Source organism: Thunnus maccoyii, chromosome 13, assembly GCF_910596095.1.
Source record: "Thunnus maccoyii chromosome 13, fThuMac1.1, whole genome shotgun sequence".
NCBI classification, from domain to species: Eukaryota; Metazoa; Chordata; class Actinopteri; order Scombriformes; family Scombridae; genus Thunnus; species Thunnus maccoyii.
This window is the reverse complement of record NC_056545.1, coordinates 28,824,988-28,847,123: the sequence shown is the minus strand read 5'-3', so window position 1 is coordinate 28,847,123 and position 22,136 is coordinate 28,824,988. Positions and strand designations below refer to the sequence as shown.

General features: G+C 40.8%; 1 protein-coding gene across 1 annotated transcript in view; it reads left to right on the top strand.

Moving 5' to 3' along the window:
- LOC121910939 (junctional adhesion molecule 3B-like) overlaps positions 1–19,782 on the top strand; it is a 32,364-nt gene extending 12,582 nt beyond the window's left edge. The window contains exons 2-9 of the mRNA XM_042432338.1: positions 12,441–12,509; positions 12,622–12,735; positions 12,830–12,982; positions 13,602–13,804; positions 15,120–15,219; positions 15,295–15,424; positions 15,514–15,568; positions 16,638–19,782. Of these exons, the coding sequence (XP_042288272.1) occupies positions 12,441–12,509; positions 12,622–12,735; positions 12,830–12,982; positions 13,602–13,804; positions 15,120–15,219; positions 15,295–15,424; positions 15,514–15,568; positions 16,638–16,673 (860 nt within the window). The 3' untranslated portion in view covers positions 16,674–19,782. The remainder of the gene's footprint in view (positions 1–12,440; positions 12,510–12,621; positions 12,736–12,829; positions 12,983–13,601; positions 13,805–15,119; positions 15,220–15,294; positions 15,425–15,513; positions 15,569–16,637) is intronic.
- Positions 19,783–22,136: the final 2,354 nt, after the last annotated feature.

Genomic DNA, 22,136 nt, shown 5'->3' with positions numbered 1-22,136 from the left:
GTCATGATTTATTCCCAGTTATGTGTGTTGCAAAATAGAAGTTGGAATTCTCCTCTCAGTATGTGGCTCATGACAGCAGCCGTCTCCACCCTCTTAATTAGGAGTTATTTCAGTGATTAGAATAAACACATTTCAACAGACAAGGTTTTTGTTTATGTTGTTTTAATTATATTCATTTTGTGAAGCCATGTAGCTTTAGTAAATATTTGTTTTCTTCATAGTAACTTAAGTGAAGTAAATAAATCATTGCTTGTTGTGTAATGTACATATTCTACAACAAGCAGAACGACAGAGGAGAAAGTTGTGTGTCTGTATAAATGATCCTGCCCTCATACCATTACTTTCTCCATTTAAAGTCTTCTGCAAGTCTTCGGGGGCATTAAGTGACCCCCCGGTCCCCTCAACCACGCCTGCCTGTCAAAGCTTATTTCACCTGTGGCCAGTCATCCCCACACAGTCACACACTTTTGGCGACCTCACATTCTGAACTCCTCTTCATGTACTCCACATTAGTGCTTACTAAGGAACAATGAAACAGTCAGAATTGCTTCCCACAGCATAATACAACACAGGGGCCAGTTGCCACAGTCTGAGAGTGGCTGCTTTAAAGGAAATCTTTGTCAAAGAGTAAATCTTCGCAGCAGTAACGTGTTTGACCCTTGACTCCTCGCTGGACCGTCGCTGACAGACGGTCCTTTCTGTCTGCTGTAGTTGATGTAAAGCAACAATCAAATGCTTCTGTAAAACTTTATATTTGCTTAAACAGTAGGCTTCATCAGCTGGAGACTGTTACTGACCTCCTACGGTTTGTGGAAAACAGTTAACTGAAAGGGCATGTGGACGGTTCTCAGAACAAGTCATGAGTCATCTGTTGAAAAAGCAAAATTCATGCAAAAAAAAAAATCGTTGGAGACATAAGAAAATATTTGAATGCCGGTAAAGCTGGGAAAGAAAGGCTTTCTGAAACATTTGTCTCCATCGGTAACCAGACGTACAGACGTCAATCATGTTTCTCCAGTGTTCAGACTTCCTCTACACAACATGGCTTTTGTTCAAGAGAAAACAAAGACCACTTAATAGGCTGGACTGTGGGAAGCCAGTGTAAGAGTAGACTTTAGAAATACTGGGATTTTTGTCGTGGGCCTGCTGTTGGAGAGCTGATAGCATCTTGATGACTGAGCTGAATGCTGCTGGGAGGCCTTATTATGAAGCCTTTATAAGCTTCCTGCTGCCATCCCTCACACATTACGCTCCCGAGTGCCACAAACACGCAGCTACACAGTTTCAAGATACGAACGCATTCGGCTACACTCTTGTTGTGTGTGTGTGTGTGTGTGTGTGTGTGTGTGTGTTTAATGCGCTATTACATTTGTCTGTCGGTGAGTGTCATTTAATTTCAATGAGACTAGAATACTGATATCTAGAACACTGAACTCCTGTGTATGCTGTAGACATGTGCAGCTTGGAGAAAATGCACAACTCATGAAAACAGAAATAAAAGTCAGCAGAGTTGTATCAAAAAAAAAAGTTGGTGCGTGTGTGTCCCTAAAGGCCGCATCGCAAAAAGCACCCTTTCAGTTCAGCTCTTTTCAGCCCACAGCGGGGCATCCTTGGAGCACGCAGGAAGTGAGGCAGATTAAACCTTTTGGACCTGCTATGTCAACATGTCTCTGCTGTGTGGTGTTGTGTTATTGTTCAGTTGTCAGTTGAGCCTTAGCTCATCGTAGCCAGTTACGCTCACCGTCCACGCACTCAACAATAAGCGCTTATCTCTGCAGGCTGTGGCACAGTGGCTCAGCTGCCCCCCCCCCCCCCACCCCCTCCACCTCCCACCCCCCCCACCACCACCTCTCTGTCAGTGTGCCGGCCAAATAGGGCATTATTAGGTAAAGGAACTGCTGGCTGGTCAAAAAAAAAAAAAAAAAACATGTTAATATCCTAGCATCCAGATTAGCCAGATATCTACAGATGTGAGTGTTTCCAGATCTTTATATGTTATAGAGGAATTATCGGTTAATCCTTTGTGGCGTGCTGATGGAAAGCTTTAGAAAAGGGTGAATATTTCTATGGAGGGTCAGATGTGTGTGTGTGTGTGTGTGTGTGTGTGAGTGTAAGTATACTGAGTGTGGGGGAGGTTTTGGTGTGTGTGTGTGGTTGAAGGGACCGGCAGTAGAATGTTATCCAGGGATTTACCACCATGTATTATTATCTGACCAGTTCATTGTTGACTCACAGGGAGGATATAGGTTAACGCACAGTAGCAATAGTCATTTATAAAAGCCCGCTCTAGTGATCGGTTTAAAATGGCGTCACAGTCAGCGGTCTATTGGAATCATGAAATAATATTACCCATAATCCAATGCCGTAGCCATACAAATGTTTATTTTCATCATGCTTGGAAAAGGCCTGCGTGGAAATTGCATTCCTAATTAGGATTAAGGAAGGGGTCAGGCAGCCTGGACTAGAATGTGAAGCATTCGCAATGAGCGCCGCTGATGCCATCTGTGCGGAGTGCGGTGAGGAGCTAATTCTGGCACCGAGTGTGGCGCGATTTAACACAGATTTTCATGGTAGCAGCTCCAATTCAAGTATGGGATTTGACTTTGACTGCAGCCCAAAAAAACTGTTGCAGTGAGTTGAATTAGCCCCCCCGCCCCAACCCCCTCCTCCCCCCATAACCCACCCCCTCCTCCTCCTCCTGCTAGATCTCCTTTAAGCTGACGCCATGGAGCTCCCCAATTCATGTGGACATCCAACATGTGTGGCATGTCAGATTGTTCGCATAACAGAGATGCTGCGCCAGGGGAGGCCCGCTCACCCTCTTGGCCTTATGCTTCGATCTGTTTTGACAAGGCGTTCTCACTGTCTCCCTCAAGAGGCTGACCTGGGCTCAAAAAAATGAGCAGCCAATTATTTCATCACCAAGCACGGTCAGTGTTTCTCTGGCTGCCTGTGAAAGACAGGGAGAGGTACGGTTGCTTACACTTCTTACCTGGGAGGGATCCCAATTAGCAGTCTGCAAAGGGGGGGGGGCTCGGGCTGGTGCTGACAGCCACTATAAATAGTGTCTGCACATTTGAATGCTAACCTGTTCTCACTCCAGTGAGGAACAGCTCATGATTGTAAGATATTACCTGTGATTGTCCACATCAGCAATACACTGACACAGAGTCACCACATGTAGGTTTGTTATCCCACCTTCAGCACTCGTTTAAGATTTTGAATGCACACCGTCAGTAATTAAGTTCTTATTGAAAGCATCATAAAGTGAGTGTGGGTGTTATAATTTCCAGAGATGTGCACATTCTTACATTTTTATTTGTATGAAGCATAAGGAATATCATGTTTCTAATAATTCATGTGCACACAGCAGGAGGAGGTGGCACAGTGTTTCAGCAGCGAGTGCAATACTGAAATTACACATCTCAAATATAACTCCGGCGTATCATGTTTTCCTCGAGATCTCATTACAGGATTTTCGGTCTATAGATGTAGGTCTACTTATTCACAAAGTACGTGGTCGATGGTTATTATGTCCTCAGTCACAATAGCCGGATGTGACCATTGTTCTGTTTAATTAAGCATTCATTCAGTCCTACAGCCTGAAACTGTGTCACAAAACAAAGGTCTCCATTGGTCCTCATGGCTGCTGAGACCATGTGAAGAGGCAGTGTGATTTCCAAACAACAGTACTATTTTTATACAGCAGCCAGGATCTGATTATCTGAGTGCCAAGATGTTTCACATGACTTCATGAATGAGTAATATTATCATTGACAATCATTCAGTGAACAGCAGTTCTTTCTGAAGGCCTTACTGTCAAGAACAACATTGGCAACATGAGAGGATACAGGACTAAAGAGCAGGAGCCTGGTGTTTAGAAGGTGCACACTCCTTATCTACAGTATTGTATTTGCCACGTTTTTTAGGAAAATGAGATCATTCATTTAAAACGTGCATCAGCAGTAAGACTGTGTGCTCTTTTTGTCAATAATTTTGCAGCATGGGATATAATAAAAAACGGAATCAAAGAATTATGATTATATAACAGCATATAATATAAAATGATTATATAATCTGCAATCATTTCAGTGTCTATTATATAACTTTGATCCATGTGTTTTATGACTGGTATCAATGCTTGTGGCTGTTTGTATAGACAGTAAACAAAACGCACATCAGTGCTGTCAGTACATTTATGTTTCACTATATTTGCTGGCAACTGTTAAAAATCATGCAGTGATGTGTGACTGTGATGAAGGTATTGGTCAGGCTCTCAGGAAATGCCAGGGAAACAATATATATTTTTTGGATTTTATTTTCATATACAAGTCCACTTTGAAGATAGCTGTATTTTCCTGTTGTAATGTCATGATGAATAAAAAGGCCTAAATAGGAAGTAGATCAACTTAACTTACTGAAAAAGGTAAGATCTAAGTCTGTGTGCAGTTGAGTCAGATTCATGAAGCGTGATATGTGAGTATTTTTAGACATGCATATACTCTAAACAGCCATTTAGTGAGTGTTGGATCTGTGAGTGTCCTGATGTGAAGTGATGGCTCTGAGTGACTTGCATCGTGGCGAGTGAAAGGCACTGCGTGTAAGGTGGAAGAGTTAAAAGTTGCTTTTCCTACTCTGTGGTCCAGTCCTGTGAGCTAGTTGTACTTTGCTTGAGGTCAAAGTGAGAGCAGGCCAGATGTAGACGCTAACACTGACACAAAGTGACAGGTTCCCAGGCATTCAGTGACACCATCGGCTCCTCCCCTACTCTCTTACCCCACTCCCCCCCCCCACTCCCCCTCCTCCTCCATCCTCTCATTGGTTCAGGCCTAGTCTTTGACCCTGCTGAGATCAGAGGGCTCACCAGCAGTAAGGCACATGGGTTGCCCTGGCCTCACTGGGCTCACAGATAACGGCCCGCAGCACCTTCATATGTAAATGCAGAATAAATGAATACACAAGGAGCCCTTCTGGGGGAAGCTGAACCGTGTTTGAGTACACCTGGAAAAGATAGGATGCATTTGAATTAAGTCTTGATACCAGGATACAACTTCTAGTCAGACAGAATTAGTTTATGCACCAGAGGTAGAGTGATGCAAAAAAAAAAAATGTCTGGGACATCAAGCTCAGTTCAGGATAAACACACAAACAGGATGTGTGCTGGTTTAATTGTGAGTCTTCTTAGCTTGGTTTAATTTAAATGCAACCTTTGAAATAATAAAAATGAGCTTTTGGTATTATTGGACTTACTACATCCATACTTCCTCCTTGCTCTTCATCTTCATCTCTCTGTGCTTATTAAAGCTGCTTGTATGCTGACCACTTAGCATTCTGAACACAGTGTTAGCTTGACCACTCTCATCTCTGAACATTACACTTCTGTAGGCTTTATGCTACTTGGCCACAGGAAGAGACACAGTGACTCAGTCGATGCATCCAACATGCTGGATGCTACGCTTACAGTGAAGATCATATAAACAGCTAGTCCCAATTCCACTAGCTGTCAGCTCTCTTTCCTGACTTTACTGGAAACTGATCAAACTATGACCCAAATACCGACATGCCGTACTTAGCAAACCAGGAATTCGGTGGACCACTCCACCCCTGTTCAGCATGTGATACATTTATATGTAGGTTTAATATAGCTGCATATCTTACATACACTTGGAAGTTTGCTGCTCCTACAGTGACACGCTGCTCTGGGATCATCCATATGTGAGCTCAAACGTGGTGACATTTGCTTAGCAGCTGAAGCAGCATCTGCATTTTCCAAGACTTTATGTTTTTTGGCGCAATTTTAGTTTTTTTTATCTTGTTTGCCAAACAGAATTGAGAGTTGACCCAGAAGCTCTCTTAGTCATGTAATAAGGTGTGTTTCCATCCACCTCTTTTTTTTTTCATATTTTTAGTGGAACATAACCTTAGTGGAAAATTTGAAAAGATCTCAAAATATCACAAAAAAAAGCTTCTTCACTTGTATGAGTGGGAAAAGTCTATCAATCAAAGATGAGTCACAGATAATAAAACAAGTTTAGGGAATAAATCATCACACACATGACGTAAACTCCACCGAAGAGACAAAAAATAGCAGCAGATGAGAACATCAGATCTGTTTAGAGCGTCATCTTTTTCTACCTTCTTCTTCTGTGGTGGTTTAAGCTTTAATTAGAACCTGTGTGGTCATCTGAAATGTCCACCAGTTTCTACAGAGGTGTGAGCATGGAGAAAGTTGAACACACACTCGGGGATGGGAAGAGCCCGACACTGTTGGATGACCACAGCTGTGACAATACAACCTGGGGTCATTCTCCCTGCCAGCTCAGCCCTAAAACCTCTCTCCCTCGCTGTCATCATGTCAGGAGGTTACTATTTTCATGGAAGAAGACTTCTGAGGTCTGTTTAGTGACTTTCTCCCACAGCTACCAAAAACAGGTGGGGCCTCTGTTTTAGTGCTGGTCACCAGTTGGGGAAGGGAAGGGGAAACAGCAAAGTAAGACAGAAAGAGAATCCGGTTACTATGGAAATATCACCAATATTGCTATGGGAACTAGAGCAGCAGAGCACGCTTTGTCTAGGATCTAGCTGTAATCGTCTCTCAGAAAGAAGCTTATGGTAATATGCGATGCTCTTATGAATTAATTTGTCAGGCTTTGTGTCCCAGCTGACATCATAGACTTTTATCAAATGGAAATTAGCATCTCCTCAAGGGGAAAGCGTGCGAGACATGAGAGCGTTTCAGCAACGCGCCGTTCAACTTCTCGCTTGCTTCCTGTCAGCGTCACAGTCACAGAGCATCATTTAAATATCTATAATTATAGGGCCAGTTCACTAATGATTCACAGTCATATCACTTTGTTTAGAACTTGGCCTTAACGTGATACTCCCCTTGAAGATTGTAGATAGGGACTACTAGATGCTCAGTGAAAACTATACTTATACTGAATTACTGTGTCAAACAACAATTAGCAGTAGTTTTTTGGGGCTTTTCAGTTGTACTCAAGATGACATCATCATGACATAATTCCTTAAATCTCTTATTAATTGTTTAAGAGGTGACAGCACAGCTCAGTGACAGGTTTATTTTTTGCCCCTCTCAACACTTTGGAAATTACTTTTCATCACTGGCTCGGGCGGCCTTTCTCCTCCCTCAGGGCTCATATTGAACTTTTGTACACTGTGACCAGAAACTCAGCAGTCATGTGCGCAGAGCCAAAAAAACCGCAACCCAGTGTGTATGAGAACATAAACATTTACACCTCTCGAAAGATGTTGTGTTTGCTTTTAGCAGAGAAATTCCAACAGAGACTTCTTAAAGGGATGCACCAGTGAAAACCCCACAGGAGACCTGGCAACCTCTTAACACACACAAACACACACACACACACACTCTATCTGCAGTTCTGAAAGGATCCAGTCATAGACCCAGAGCTTTAACTGTGCAAATGATCCAATAATCTACACTCATTAAATAAGCTTGTTAAATAAGCTAGTGAAAGTTTGCAGAATTCAACTATTCAGCTCTTTTTTTTTTTCTAGCTGACTGCCTCTTTAATGCATTTGGAGATATATGAAACTGAACATCTTATGACCTAGAAGTCTTGAGAATATACTTGTAAATAAAACTGTCTTGATATTATGATTCAATCTCAGTAAATAGATATCTTATAAATGAAAGATGAAACATGTTTTATAAATTGAAAACATTTGGAAACATTGGCCTCGTCACTGTCTTGTGAACACTCTTCATTTGATTATTATAAGTCTCATAACTCACTAGAACACAGATTTACATTGCTAATGACCTGTGTGTGTGTGTGTGTGTGTGTGTGTGTGTGTGTGTTTGCTTGGTGTTGACTTCTGTTAGTTTATTTATTCAGAGGTTGCAGAGAGAACAAGCAACACAGAGTGACCATGTGTTTCATTCTTCATCTCGCCGTCGCAGCGTTACTCCGGCTGCGTCGTCGTTCGTGTCCCTTGTTTGCCCGTTTGCTTGTGTTTAAATTGAAACCATGGTGCTGAATAAGTATCAGGAGTATCTAGGCCGTGTCATTCATGTAACATAAGCTATATGCAGTGAATATGTAACATGTATGCTCTCATATCCCAGCACGTGCGTTTGGATGCACATGGTCACTCGTGGAAAGGTGTTGGTGTTCGGTGTGATATCACCGAAGTAGTGCAGACAATTTGAGACACACGCAGTACAATCTGTCATGTTGTCATTTTTATAAAGTATTAAAAAATATATCAGTCGGAGGACACGGCCTTGGAGATGTGAGTGGTTGATATGACAGGGTGTTTTATCGAGATGACCGGTCATTTCTGTTGGACTAGGGGAGAAAATTAATTGTTCAATCTGCACTTATTGAACAGACCGAACTCCTCCGTGTGGAATCAGCTGAATGAAGCAGTTCAGAACAGATAGAATAGTGAATTAAAAGACAATAAAAGAATATGAACAGCTTGGCTCTGTGCGGCTCACACTGCTACTACTCAAATACGTGCTGACTTTAAAAACAGCAACTGGTTGATAGTAGTGAAAGTGGGTGTGTGCGTACTTTGATGTTTGAGCTTTTCAAGGGGGGCGTGGGAATAATCTCCACAGGCATGAGGCATAGGTGCACCGCAGGGAATATCACTGGGTTGCTTAATTGAACCTTTCTATTTATGATACGGGCCTCACCTCTCTGGATTCACCGAGCGGCGGCACGGGAAACAAATGTGGTTTCCCGTGGGGGAACAACAGAAAAAAAAAAAAGGAGGGATTCATTACACAGCGCAGGCATCAAGAAATACCCAGCTCCTCTGTGCCTATTGTATTATTCAGTGATGTAAAAACCTGGGGGGGTTTATGAGGGCATTACACAAAGATTACAGAGAATACCCTGCGCCCATCATGGGGGCAGCAAGGAAGATTAAAAAAAAAAAAAAACAACTTTGATGCAGATTTGCAGATCGCCAGATCTCACACAGCTGTGTCCGACCGAGAAGGAAAAAAAAAACAGAGAGGAAACAGAGAAAAGAAAATCACAGCATATGTAGGTCACTGAGCACCTGCATGGTTAAAAAGCTAATCATCTACATCACACCACTTCCTCCTCACACACACTCGGTCATGTAGCGTTTGGCTGTAGCGTAGTAAGAGTAAGAATTGTCATTTTCACACTGGCAACACATGAAACAACAACAAAAAGATGTAGATGTTTAACTAGTGGAAAACAGTTATTATTGACTGTGTTGATGGTTAAGGGCAAGACCTTAGAGGCTATTCAAGGAGAGACAAGAACGCAGACAGGATGAGTACGGGGAAGGATGTGTCAGACAGACTGGAGGAGAGATGGGAAACACCGCTCTTATAACACACAGTCAGCACTTCCTGAGCTTCCATCAAGCTCTGATACTTTACTGGCCAGTCCAGCTGTTTCTTCTTATTGCCCAGTTGGATAAAGATGTAGCCAGAAGCTGAAAGGCTACCCAGGAGGGGGCCACTTGTTAAATGGATCGCTCAAATATTTAGGATGATGAGGAAGGGGGGGGGGGGGGGTCATCTAAACCCAGCCCAAAGTCACACCTTTTTATATGTATATTTGAAGCAGAAGTTAACATTTGAAAATAAGTTTAATTAGAGTAAATGATAATTATACTCATGTGTTTTTTGGACAGAAAGTGTGTGAACCTGTCATTTATCCTCTGGGTGGTTTGGGTGCATTTCTGCTAAAATATTCACTGTCCAAGTTTGTTTTTTTTCCTGTAATACACAACAATAATGGACATGAATCTTGATTTCAGTCACTGGTCTATTCTTCCTGGATGTATTATGTAGGCAAACTTCAGTCCTCTTGAGTGGTGGTTTCATGTGTTTTCCTGGACAGCTGTTTCCATGGCAGACCTCTCAAGCTTTTTATCTCTACGTCAAGCTCACTTAGGCACCTAATCTGCTCTAATACCCTCCGAATTAAGGAGGAGGACAGGGATGGGGGGTAAACTCCATTAGCTCTTTCAGACCAGACCAAAGACAAAAACCGAATGCTGCATTTAATGGAAAGTTTCGGTACTAAATTAATCACTCGGAATAATTTATCGTCAACTTTGGATTCTATTTCAACGTGGCATATTCTGATATATTTTGGACTCTAGGCATGCTTGGCCTACTTAGATTTGGTATAAAGTTACACAGTGCACGCAGTACATTTGAAACTTAAACCCAGAAGTAAGCGGTGACATGCCTCACATACACAAGCTTTTGTCAGAAACCATGAAAATGGCATATTTCTACAAGTAGCCTAGATAGATGAATTCAGGTTCACTTACAGGATGTTATATTGTTGAAGAGCAGGTATCTTCACCTTCATGTAAACATGGATTCTGTCATATTGCTACCTTTCAGTGGAGAAAAAAAAAATTACCCTTCAGTCAATTTGCATCATAAGACGGCTTAGATTTGTACAAGCTGCAGCACAGAGCGCTCAGAAACACTTGCAAGTTGAAAACCTTTTCTTCTCTGCCGTAGCTTTTAATTCTGCCAGAATTGTATGTGTGTGTGTGAGTGTGTGTGTGTTTTCTGCATATTGCACTGTGGAGAGGTAGCTAAATAGGTGGCAGGCTTTGACTGGATCGGTGATGTTTTGACTGTCACATTTCTGAAAAGAAGTGCAGCTTGTCATCCTTGCTCCTTTGAAATTCCTTGTTAAAAAAAATCAGGAAGAAGATATAGAAAGATGTAAAGCTGAATCAAATATTTATTGAAATGAATGTCAGCAATCAGAACAATTATGAGACACTGTTGTCCTCAGCTGATGTACTGTGGAACTATATTCCCCCACAAGTACCTTCACATATCATACAATACTTGTATTATTCTCCTTGTAGGGAGAAAATCTTTTGCCCCCGTCCGCTCGGAGGTCAGGGGTCAGCTACAGACCCCGGAGCAGGTCAGGGTTCACAGTTCTCTTACAGACTTTACTGCAGGGTAGATGTTTGTGTAGACGGCCCGGTTTATGAGCGAGGCCTGTTTTCTAGCTGACACAGGAATATCCATATAAAGTACAAACATGAGCTTCAAAGTTTGTTTGTTTTTTTTTTTTCCAAGGAGCTTCTTGAGCATAGATCTCTCATTGTTTAATGAAGGTGTGACCTACTTTTGACGTCCGTGCGCCGTTACTACTGCGAGCACCGGCTCAAAACAAGCTGCCGTCTTGTCATGATCTCCAGAAAGACCGTGGGCTAATCAGCTTAGCCTGTCTGCTTTAGCAGGTGACCCTAGACACTGCTGTGTATCCACATGACAGTTGGTGGAGGTCAGGTTATCCCCGTTTGAACAGTTTTCTTTAAATGAGAGGCCCAGTAACACTTCCACCTCTAATTAGTAGCAGGCTACACCTACGTACTGTACTGTGAACCATGATGCTCAGTCCACAAGAATATGCTCCACAATTAGACAACTGAAAATATGTGAAAATATAATAATCCAGGTCATCTTGATGCTATAGGATGCTAATGGCTCACTGAGATGTATCATGACTTGCCTGTATGTGTACGCCAGATAGATGCAGAAGCAGCTTCTTGCTGATGTTCACACATAAATCATGTAATAATTTACCACAACTCAATTTTTAAGATTCAGTCCAGAGATTGCAGAAACGGAGGTTAGGCCTTCCATAGATTTTCAGTGCCAGTACAATCTGCACAAGTGACCCTGCATCCATGAGCCAGACCATCATTTCATGTCTGTGGAAGTGTTCATGAGCGTGTTCTTACTTAACATTCATGTGGAAGTGACTTTGTGTAGATTTGGTTGCGGACTAATGGCTGTCAGGATGATTCAGCAGTGCCTCCTCCTCCCAAGGCCCTATCCCTCCACCACATAACAACACGGATCTTTCCGGGGTGCTTTTGCACCATTAGTCCCACATGGGCAACAGCATCAGGCCCAGAGAGAGAGAGAGAGAGAGAGAGAGAGAGAGAGAAAAAGAGACAGGAGAGAGAGAGAGAGAGAGATAGAGAGAGAAGGGCTCGGCAGGCGGTTGAACTACTGGCATGGTGAGCTTGCCCTGAAAAGGGCACATGCCTCCCTGCGCAATTATCCAGTGTGCATGGAAACAGCTCCCCCACCCTCAACACATATACACACACACAATGGTTTGACCAACACAACTAAAAATGGAAGATGGACGGTAACAGAACAAGGCCAAAGAGCGCCAACATGTTAACATCATCACACTGATGTGGGATTGACATTTAGGTTGACTTGAATCGAGTTTGTGAAATTTTAGATCAGTGAACGGGTTACAAACATCCTCAAGGAGAGTGTTAAAACAAGCACAGCACATCAGTGGACGTCAGCTGGTATTGTGCATATAGCGTGAGATCATCACTGTATCATGAAAATTCATGCTCTGAAGAGTCTCATGTTGCTTTGCCTCTTCTCTCCTGTTTTGCAGGCTACTTCAACGTGTTAGCGGTGGTGCTGAGATCAAACGACCACTCGCCGTGGACTAATGAGTTTGACAGTAAGATCTAATCAACAAATCACCATCACGAAAAAAATGCAGGAACAGTTTTCACATCCATCTTGAATTTTCCTCCTGTCATGTCATCATTTCCTCTTTCTCCATCCTGCAGAAATTGAATTGTCATGTTTGATTGAGTCCATTTCCACAAAAGAGCCCAGAATCGAATGGAAGAAGATAAAAAACGAGGGACCAAGTTATGTGTACTTTGACAAGAGGGTCTCAGGTAAAGTATAAAACGCACAATGTTCCAATTCAGAGTGTGTCACAGTCCTGCACATGAATAAAAGACATTGTTGAACATGTTTTCCTTCCAACAGGTGACTTGGAGAACAGAGCGGTGATCAGGGAACCTGCCACGTTACTGATAACCAACGCCACAAGATCAGATACAGCAAAATATCGCTGTGAGGTCACGGCCGCTAACGACCAGAAGTCCTTTGATGAGATTTTGATTGACCTTGTTGTAAGAGGTAATCTGAATTACCTGTGTTGTTGATTAATCTGTGCGAGTGTGTTTTAGGCCTAGAAAACATGTGGAGTCAAAGATATGAGATAGATTTATGACAATATGATAAAGATTCATCTAAACGCAGGATTAAAAAAAAAAACAAGCTATTATTGTGCCCTTAAAAGAGAGACCTTGCTCAGTGATTCACACTTTGGATGCAGTAAGATGACACCGTGTTGTAGGTCGCACCAACCCTTTGGCATACATTCGAGGATGTGTTGTGACCAGACCTGCCCAGCTGCAAAGGCGTGTTCTAGGCTATAAGAGGAAACCTCTGAAACTGCATCTGCTCTGAATTGCAGTGCTAAAGAAAGAAAGCGCCGCGTGTTTTGGTGGCGTTTTTTGGCACGGCCCAAAAATCATGTACCCGTCCGGTCCTGTCAATGCTGTCAGTCCAGTGAACCATAAGCGGTCAGGGTGACATTGTTTTTTAAAGCATCATAGTCAATCATAGGCTCAGCAGCATCATGAAAGAACGCTGTCAGTTTTTTTATCACTGTGATGCTTACAGATGAAGTGTAAAGCTCCCCCCATTAAGATCCAGCATCATGAATATCATCATATGTTTTGTGTCACTACAGTAAAGCCGGTGGTGCCAAAATGCAGTGTCCCCAAATCAGTGCCTTTTGGGAAGTCAGCCGAGCTGAGCTGTGTGGAGGAAGAGGGCTTCCCCAAGTCTCAGTACCAGTGGTTCAAGGACAAGGAGGAGATTCCCGATGACCCAAAGACCAGCCTCAAGTTCTTCAACTCAACGTACACGCTCAACTCAGAAACAGGAACTCTGGTTAGTATGTGCGGGCGTGTATTTGGACAAGGACACGCATGAGTGGCAAGGGCGGGGCAGCGGGGGGACGGTGGCCTGACGCCCAGGGGTGGGGGCAGATATTTTGGGGAGACAGTTGATGGTGCGAGAGGGCTTGAGCCACGAGGGGAATCTGGTGTCCTCGTTTGCACATTCCTCAATTCTCGCTCGCTTTCCAGCACAGCTCGATCAGCTCGGTGGCTCGCCTCGAACGCTCTCCTGTCAACCTTCATGCCAGCCTCTAAGACGTGACACACAGCAGCGTACTGCAGTGTTTGTCTTCATGTGAAATTCTAGTGCAAGCGTCGCAAGCTCACCAGAACAAACTGTTTAAGTTTACAGTCAGAGCTGTAAACTAATGAGGTTTGGAGAATGTTTTTCTCCAGGAGTTTATCTCGTTTTGACTTATTTTTAGACTGTTCACTCCCCTCTGCTTCTCTCATGTGGGAAAATAATGTCCACCAACTGATGGAGAGAGTGGAATTTGGTGAATTGTATTAATATTTTAGATTACGTTATTTGGGCAGGAGAAGTTCCAGCTTCGTCATTTTTGGGAAACTTGTCAGAAACCCAGACAATGTCTTGTTTATCTTGTTTTTTCTGTAATTTCTGGAACGACAGAGATATACAACACAAAGGCTGTTACCAGGAGGAAAATAACAGGGATTCATTAATCAAACATTACATCTAATGTTGTAATAATCTATCATTCCTATTATTTTATGAATGTTTCTGGTAAAACATAACGTGAGTGCAGAGCAGCAGAATGCACACTGTCTTTATGCCGTTTTTAAAAGCTAATGTAATATAGCACCACAGGCTTCTCTGGTATGTCGCTTAAAGACTGACAGCTCCATAAATAGAGTTAATTTTCATTTACTGTGTAAAGTAAATGTATATATATACTGTATGTACCTCCCTTCTTCACTGTGTGCCAGAGAACTTAATCAGATATCAGCGAGGGTTACGTCCGGCCACTGAGTCGGCTCGTTTGTTCACATTTTTATCAAAAAACAGATAGCAGTAAGTCCAGGTGTGCTCAGTGTTAATATTTAACCTGACGTGGTGGTGATGACATTTAGTCTGTAATCAAGAAGAATGCAAATTTGATATCAATGTCACTCCTTCTCTACTCATAATAACTGTCAGTACAGTTATTTCCCTCAACGTTTACTGCACCTACATCCCACTTTATTACTGTATACCAGCATTTACCATTATCCAGTAAAATACTACTCAAAAAACAACTGTTGACTAAAAAGCCCTGACAGGATCTTTTGTGTTTTCTCCAATGCAGAAGTTCTCCGCAGTCAGAAAAGAAGATGCAGGCGATTACTTCTGCCGAGCAAAGAACGATGCAGGATACTCTGAGTGTTCACCCCAGAAGATGGAAGTCTGTAAGTGTCTCACTGATACATTATTATCCATCATTCTGTCTTTCAAGATCAACTAAATATCATCGTTCTCCACAGATGATATTGATGTTGCGGGGATCATACTGGGAGTGCTGGTGGTGGTGGTAGTGCTTTTATGTATAACAGTGGGGATCTGCTGTGCGTACAAGCGAGGCTACTTCTCCAGCCAAAAACAGACAGGGAACAGGTAAGACATGGACACGTCCTCCCATGCAGATGATCAACAAACACACACCGCATCATCTATAAAACCTTCATGTGCTTTGTGTGTTTCAGTTACAAAGTTCCAGCTAAAGGAGATGGAGTGGACTACGTCAGGACGGAGGACGAGGTTTGTAGTGGAGAGCAGTTATAGATGTGGATGCCAGTAGAATTTGTAAATGATACTATGGAAAAAAAGGAATAAAGTTCATTTAAACTGGTGAAGGACAGTCTGATGTGAGTGATGAGTGTTACACATCAAGGTGGGAAATCAGTCTAAAAACATATAACATACAGTCAGCAGTAATGCAAAATATGTCAATGATGGTTAATGGGCTAAAACGTGTAAAAGCACGTGTTTGCTCCTTTAATGAGCCACACCTGGTCTGCATCTAGCAGACAGCAGATGTGTATAAACGATATGCACAGATAAAAACCATACGTACACCATCTTCCAAGCTGGTATTCATAAAAGAAGAATGTGTGGTGAGAATGTGCACACGTAGACTTCAGACTTTTCTAAAGTGATCTGCAGGTGATGAGATAGAATCTAAATAACGCTGTGTGCTCAAGTTTCTGATTTATCTATTTATATACATTTATAAACTTAATTCTCATGATCAATCACATCATTCCTTTATTTCCGTACGGTAATGTTCTTTTAATTTGATCTTTTATCGTGAGGCACTCAATAACAGCGCTATGAATGAAATCACAGATGATGTCTCTGACGTTTAATGATATGATATCAGTTTAATGATCGCACGCAACGACAACTGTTCTGGCAGTGAACCTCTGGCAGGTTCACTGCCAGAGAACCTCACTGATCTGTTTCAAGTGCTGTACTCCTTTGCCGTTCTTTTCATTGACAGGTCTAAAGACAGAGATATTGATATTCAAACAGCTGGTTAAGGGCGAGTCTGCATCTATTTATATATAACTGTATTTATGGCACATGCACCCAGAGATTTATAAAACAGAAGAGCGAGTTTTACACAGTTTTATGCATCTGGCTCCTGGTGTGGCTCATCACATACTTCAGCAAAATTGTGGATATGATATGAAATGTTAAACTATTACTTATTCCCATTTTGTAGAGCTGAAAATTCTCAAGTAAAAGAGATTTGAAGAGTATTACTATTGAACCACTTCTTCAGTCGGATGAATTCTTAAACGCTGCTCCCGTCTGCTCTCTGCAGGGTGATTTCCGACACAAGTCCTCCTTCGTGATCTGAAAAGGGAGAGGATGACGATGGGCAACGCGCCGAGTAAAAGACATGAGATGTGGGACGGCGCTCCACGCTGTCTGACCACGGAGCCGCCACAGTTCATGCTCTGAACTCTCGGCATGACCGACATCCAACTATTCAAGTTTGCCAAAGGTGACAAGATTTCACAGGACAACAGTATGTAAAACTATTTCACACGTAGGGACTGAAATACATTTGTCAACTTTTATCACCACCAATGAATTATTTTGCTAAATTATGGAGTTCTTACTTTACAGTTATCGCATGGTTTTAAAAAAAAAAAAAAACAAGGAGTCAAGGTGGAGAAAATAAAACCTTTCTTTGTTCTGCCAGGTAGAAAAGGAGGAGTCTCTTCCCTCCAGTCAGTCTATCATGACATGTTTCTACTGCAAACATTTTGCTTCAAACCTTTTGTCATTTGTATAACATTTCTTTTCTACTGTTGAAATTTGTCAGACTATTTTTGATGGAATATATTTTAAAATGCCTATAGATAAAGGTTTACTTTTTTAAATATTTGTAAAATACTAACATGTGTTTTTTTTTTTGTTTTGTTTTTTTTTTTTTTTTATTTGGTTGTGGATAAAAATATGTAACACTTTAACCACTTTGCATCAAGCTGTAAGCATTTACACCTTTGCAATCAGAAGAAAGACAAACATGACTTGTATTAGCATATCAAGATGTGGTTCTTGATCAGCGGTCTTACATATTTAATTTTTCCGCTGGGATCGCCCAGTTTCTGTTGTGAAAGACTTCCATGTTAATGTTTGTAGATAGTCTTAGTAAGAGGCTTTGAAGAGTGCCAGTCAAATGCTGTGAAACACTGTACACAATCAGTGCTGCGTTTTCTTGATTTTAAGTGTCCTTCTATGCTTGCTGTTAATCTTGTATATATTGAATTTACTGTCCAGGATAGAGTTTTGCTGTCATACATACGTTCAGTATTACATTATTATAATAATAATATTACAGGGTTTGTAAGTTAACCTTCCAGACCCAAACAAAACTAGAGGAAAACGTGGTCAGTTGTAAAAGCTAGACATGGTACTATCAAATTCCACTTCTATTCTAATTCTACATAGAAACACATTGGATCAGGTTGTTTTAACTACTGAGTCACCTATATTTAAACAACAATTACTAAAGGTACCAACAACGCCAGTGAAAATTCTCAGACAGTTAGAATGAGGTGGAACTACATTAACTACAACACACAGTCTCTGACATGAGTCCTGCTAGATCTTTGCTGATGTCCAGTCGGTTAACAAATAGTTTTTGCTAACGTCTGCACTAATTAGAGAGTAGACCTCATCTAACATTTCTAATATTTAGTTTTGACTAAATGTTTTTAAAAAAAAAATTTTTTTAAAGGTTTGACTGAAGCTCCTATTGTACTCATTGCTCTCAGCAAAGCCCAAACAGACAGAAAATGACATTCAGTGGGTTACACACAGCTGGGGTCTGGAGGGTTAACAGTTGTACTGATTGTATATAGAGATTTGTTATAGTTTTTTTTTTTTTTTTTTTTTCTTCTGAAGATTATGTAAAGTGGTGAAAAATGTAAAGAATTCCTATATGAGGCGATATGAAACTCTTTCCATTTGTAAGACTGAGAAAAGGTAACTATCACATCATTCATAACACTTCAACAGGAGCTTCTTGACAGCTGCTCGGCTAATTCACGCTGATTCTCCCCTCGTGTCAGTCCTGTTGAGTTATTGAGAAGAGTTGGGTCTAGACCTGCTCTATGTGAAAAGTGCCCTGAGATAACTTCTGGTATGATTTGGAGCTATATAAATAAAATTGAACAGAACAAACAGCTCACTGGTTCACTATTCTCTTATTTTTGTCTCTTTCTCATCATATTTTTGAGCTCCAACAAGTGAACCAGATAAACACAAACATCTAATATGTATTAGTATTCATATAAGTTGCAAGCAGCTGGAGTGAATCTCTTGTTCAGGTGTTATGAATGGTTTATAATCGGCAGGTCTGGTGAAATGTTAACCGAACATCAGTCATTGGTAGAGACGATCTGCCCGGCATTTGCACATAGGAATTTGTCAACACCGCTCAGTCTTTTTCTAGGTTAACATGTTGCATTAAGGAACCGAGAAGAGTATTAAAAACATTTCTAAGCGTTCTATTATCTCAATTTAGTTCACAAATGAATCAAGTTATAAGTACATTGTTATAAATACATTATATGGAAGTCATGCAGCACACAGATGCATACATTTCCCCTTTTCATTTGTACAAATTTCATTCCTCTTAAGTGCCTTCTGCCCTTAAAGTAGACGAGTTTCTCTCTCCCACCTGTACATTTCTACGATATTGTCTGAGGGTTCATGTTTTGCATTCGTTTAACCCACGAGCACGGCGTTTGAGAGGAATGATGTCACCGCAAATTTCCACCTCCCTTTCTTTACATATCTGCAAATTTGTAAATAGCTTCTTCTTTTTTTTTCATAGATTTGAAGGTGTAGACATGTTGAAGTAGTCATAGAAATATATTAGTGCCTAAATATAGTGGGAATTATTTTTGGTAAAGACACATAGCACTATTAGGCAAAAGAAAAGATGTGTACCAAAAGCAGGGGGGTCGCTTATATGAGCTCTGGTTTCAAATGAGTTGACTCTGTGTTCATGGAAGTGTCGTTGCAGCTGAGATGAAGCTGGAATTATTCAGCGTTGTATAAAACATCATGCACAGGTGTCAGCCACACGAGAACAACAAAAAAAAAGGAATTCATGTACGGTAGCTACATGTAGACCTACATTTACCCCACAGGAAGCCCCTGTGTCGAGTAATCTGGTGATGAAGATGACATTTACATCACTGAGAGATGGTTTCCAGAGTGTTTTGTATTAGTGGGGCGAGTTAAACCAAGCTAACTCACTATTGTCTTTCACCTCAAGGATCCAGCACTGTCAATCATTCATTCTCTGAGGACTGGTGCATCATGTAAGAACCTGATTTTCTCAATTAAACTCACATACAGTAGAATGTCCATTTATGGCCTGCTGGGGTTGTTTTTGTTAATTCTAGAACCACTCTATTTGTGATTAATAAAACTCACTTCTAATATTACTGGAGACATTTGTGCTTTTTTTCTCTCCCTTTTTTGCTGATGTATGTGTGAAGTGAGGATTTTGTGCATCTGTGCTGCCAGTTCACAATTTCTCTGCTACTTAAAATCCTCCTCAACTGCTCCGGAGTCTCCCGCTGCTCTCAGAAATCCTATTCGGTATGGAAGTCCGTCAAGTATCCCACCGACAGCATCTTTGTTGATCTAAAGCTGTAATCTATTATTGGGATTTAAGCCATTTCTACTTTCTACACTGAAAACAGCTTTCTTGTTCCTTTCTGGTAGCCGTGCCAACTGGCAGCGAGTTCCTGGATAAAGAGCATTATAATCAATGAGCTCAGCAGGGATAATATATTGTAGTTTACAACAGAGCCAATGGACACTTACTTAATTCACAGAAAAATCAATGGGAGCGTGGGTCACCTATTTTGTTCAACGTGGGATGAAAAGACCCTTTTCTGACTGAGCCTGATGAGTCATCTCAGATTATCATTAAATGAAGGACGTTTTCAAACTTTTAAGACAGTTTTTTAACGGCTGAACATACCACAAAGTTTAGGAGGCTGACTCATTGAAGCTGCACAGTCTTCCTCTGAAAGTTACACAATATTTCTGTCCAAAGTTACAAGGTTTTACTGGTTCATCAGATAAAACAAGAAGTTTCTCTCAGTCCTGATGGACAGTTAGGACAGTTTGTGGTTAGTTGTGTGGTCTTGTACTTCCAGTAAAATACTATCACTCCTGTATCCTCCTACTACCAGACAACAGCTTTATCTGTTCAGTAAATTCCAGAGAACTTTCTTTTTCATATAGTGTAGTGTGTATTGTATTCAGTGTAGGTGTACTCTCAGCATTTAAGAGTTTTTGTGTTATTCTGCACAAGTAAAATAAATGTTTTACTACATAAGAGTGCTGAGGATGCATGATGTATAAAAGTAAATGGAAGTAAATAGGAGCTGTAATAATTAGAATCTAGTCAGCAACAAAAAGGTCATTTAAAAAGGTGCAATTTCAATGTTTTAGGGTTCATAAATTTAGAGAATTTAAGTGTTCAGTATTTTAAAAAACTATAAATAAATTTAGTCGCTAATTTCCAGATCTAAAAATTCAAGACACGTCAAGAAGTCAAACTGGATCAGTGAAATTCAAATGCCAAAATGAAGTGTATGACAGTGTATCATATGATCATTCAGGCTCAGTTGATGAAGCTCAGTAGTCTGATTGACTGACTTTTAGTTTTTATCTTGAATTTTGGTAAATTTAACCAATTAAATTAGAGCCTAAATTACAACCTGATTTTTATGACTTGTTCAGAATTTTTTACATCACAGGTTTACAAAATTAATTTCAGCAACTTTAATGTTTTTGGGTTTTTTTATTGATGGACATTCAAATTTTCTGTTTTAAAGTTTATGGTCACACCTTAATGAAAATATAACAACATACTTTTTTTTTGTGAACAGTGAAAAACATTTTTAAAATCAAGTTTTTGAAATTGCAGCAATTATGATCTACTGGAAATGTCAAAGATGGAAATTCAAAGAGACGGTTTTGTAAGTAAAACATTTCAGTGCTGTACATTCAGAGGACTATTCAACTGTTTCATTATAGTTATGACTGGAAGCAAATACAAATCACTGACCATCACTATGTTCTATCAAGCTTTGATCAACTCTGACTCTGTCACCAAAACTGCTGTTTATTACTCTGAAGATGCTGATTTTTTATATTTCCTGCCAATATTCAGGAGACAGTAACAAAATATCCCTCACATGTTATTGTTGACACCAGTCAGACGACATTACATATAAAACTGTTCATTGAGACACAGTTGGAACTTTTTTAGGGTCTAGCAGGGTTTTGTTTTGAGTGGTGGGAAAACTCTTTTGTTTGATTTAACATAAAAAAAAATAATTTACACCTAACAATATTGTTTGCAGATGGCTCTCCTGTAATACCAACAGTATCTAATTTAATAGACATTACAGATACTTTCCAGTTTTTCTACAGTTCATGATGTAGAGCAGAGAAACTCAAACACAAGCCCAAGTTTAGCCGTCACCAAAGTGAGGAGAAAAACAGATGGGAGAAAATCGTACTTGACAGAAGGATGAAGCCTATTTAGAAAATATCACAGCGTGATGTGATGAACTGACACATTGACAAGATATTTGTCTGTAACCGAGCAGAGCTGCAGCTGCACCTACCGCTCTCAACCATACATAAATAATTGGTTTCAGACATTTCTGGACAGCTAGAAGGGTTCTGCTTGTTAAAACTTTTAAGTCATTTGTCCTAACATGAGAAGGAGTTGTGGCGTCACCACATGACACTCTCAGATTTCTCAGCATGCCGC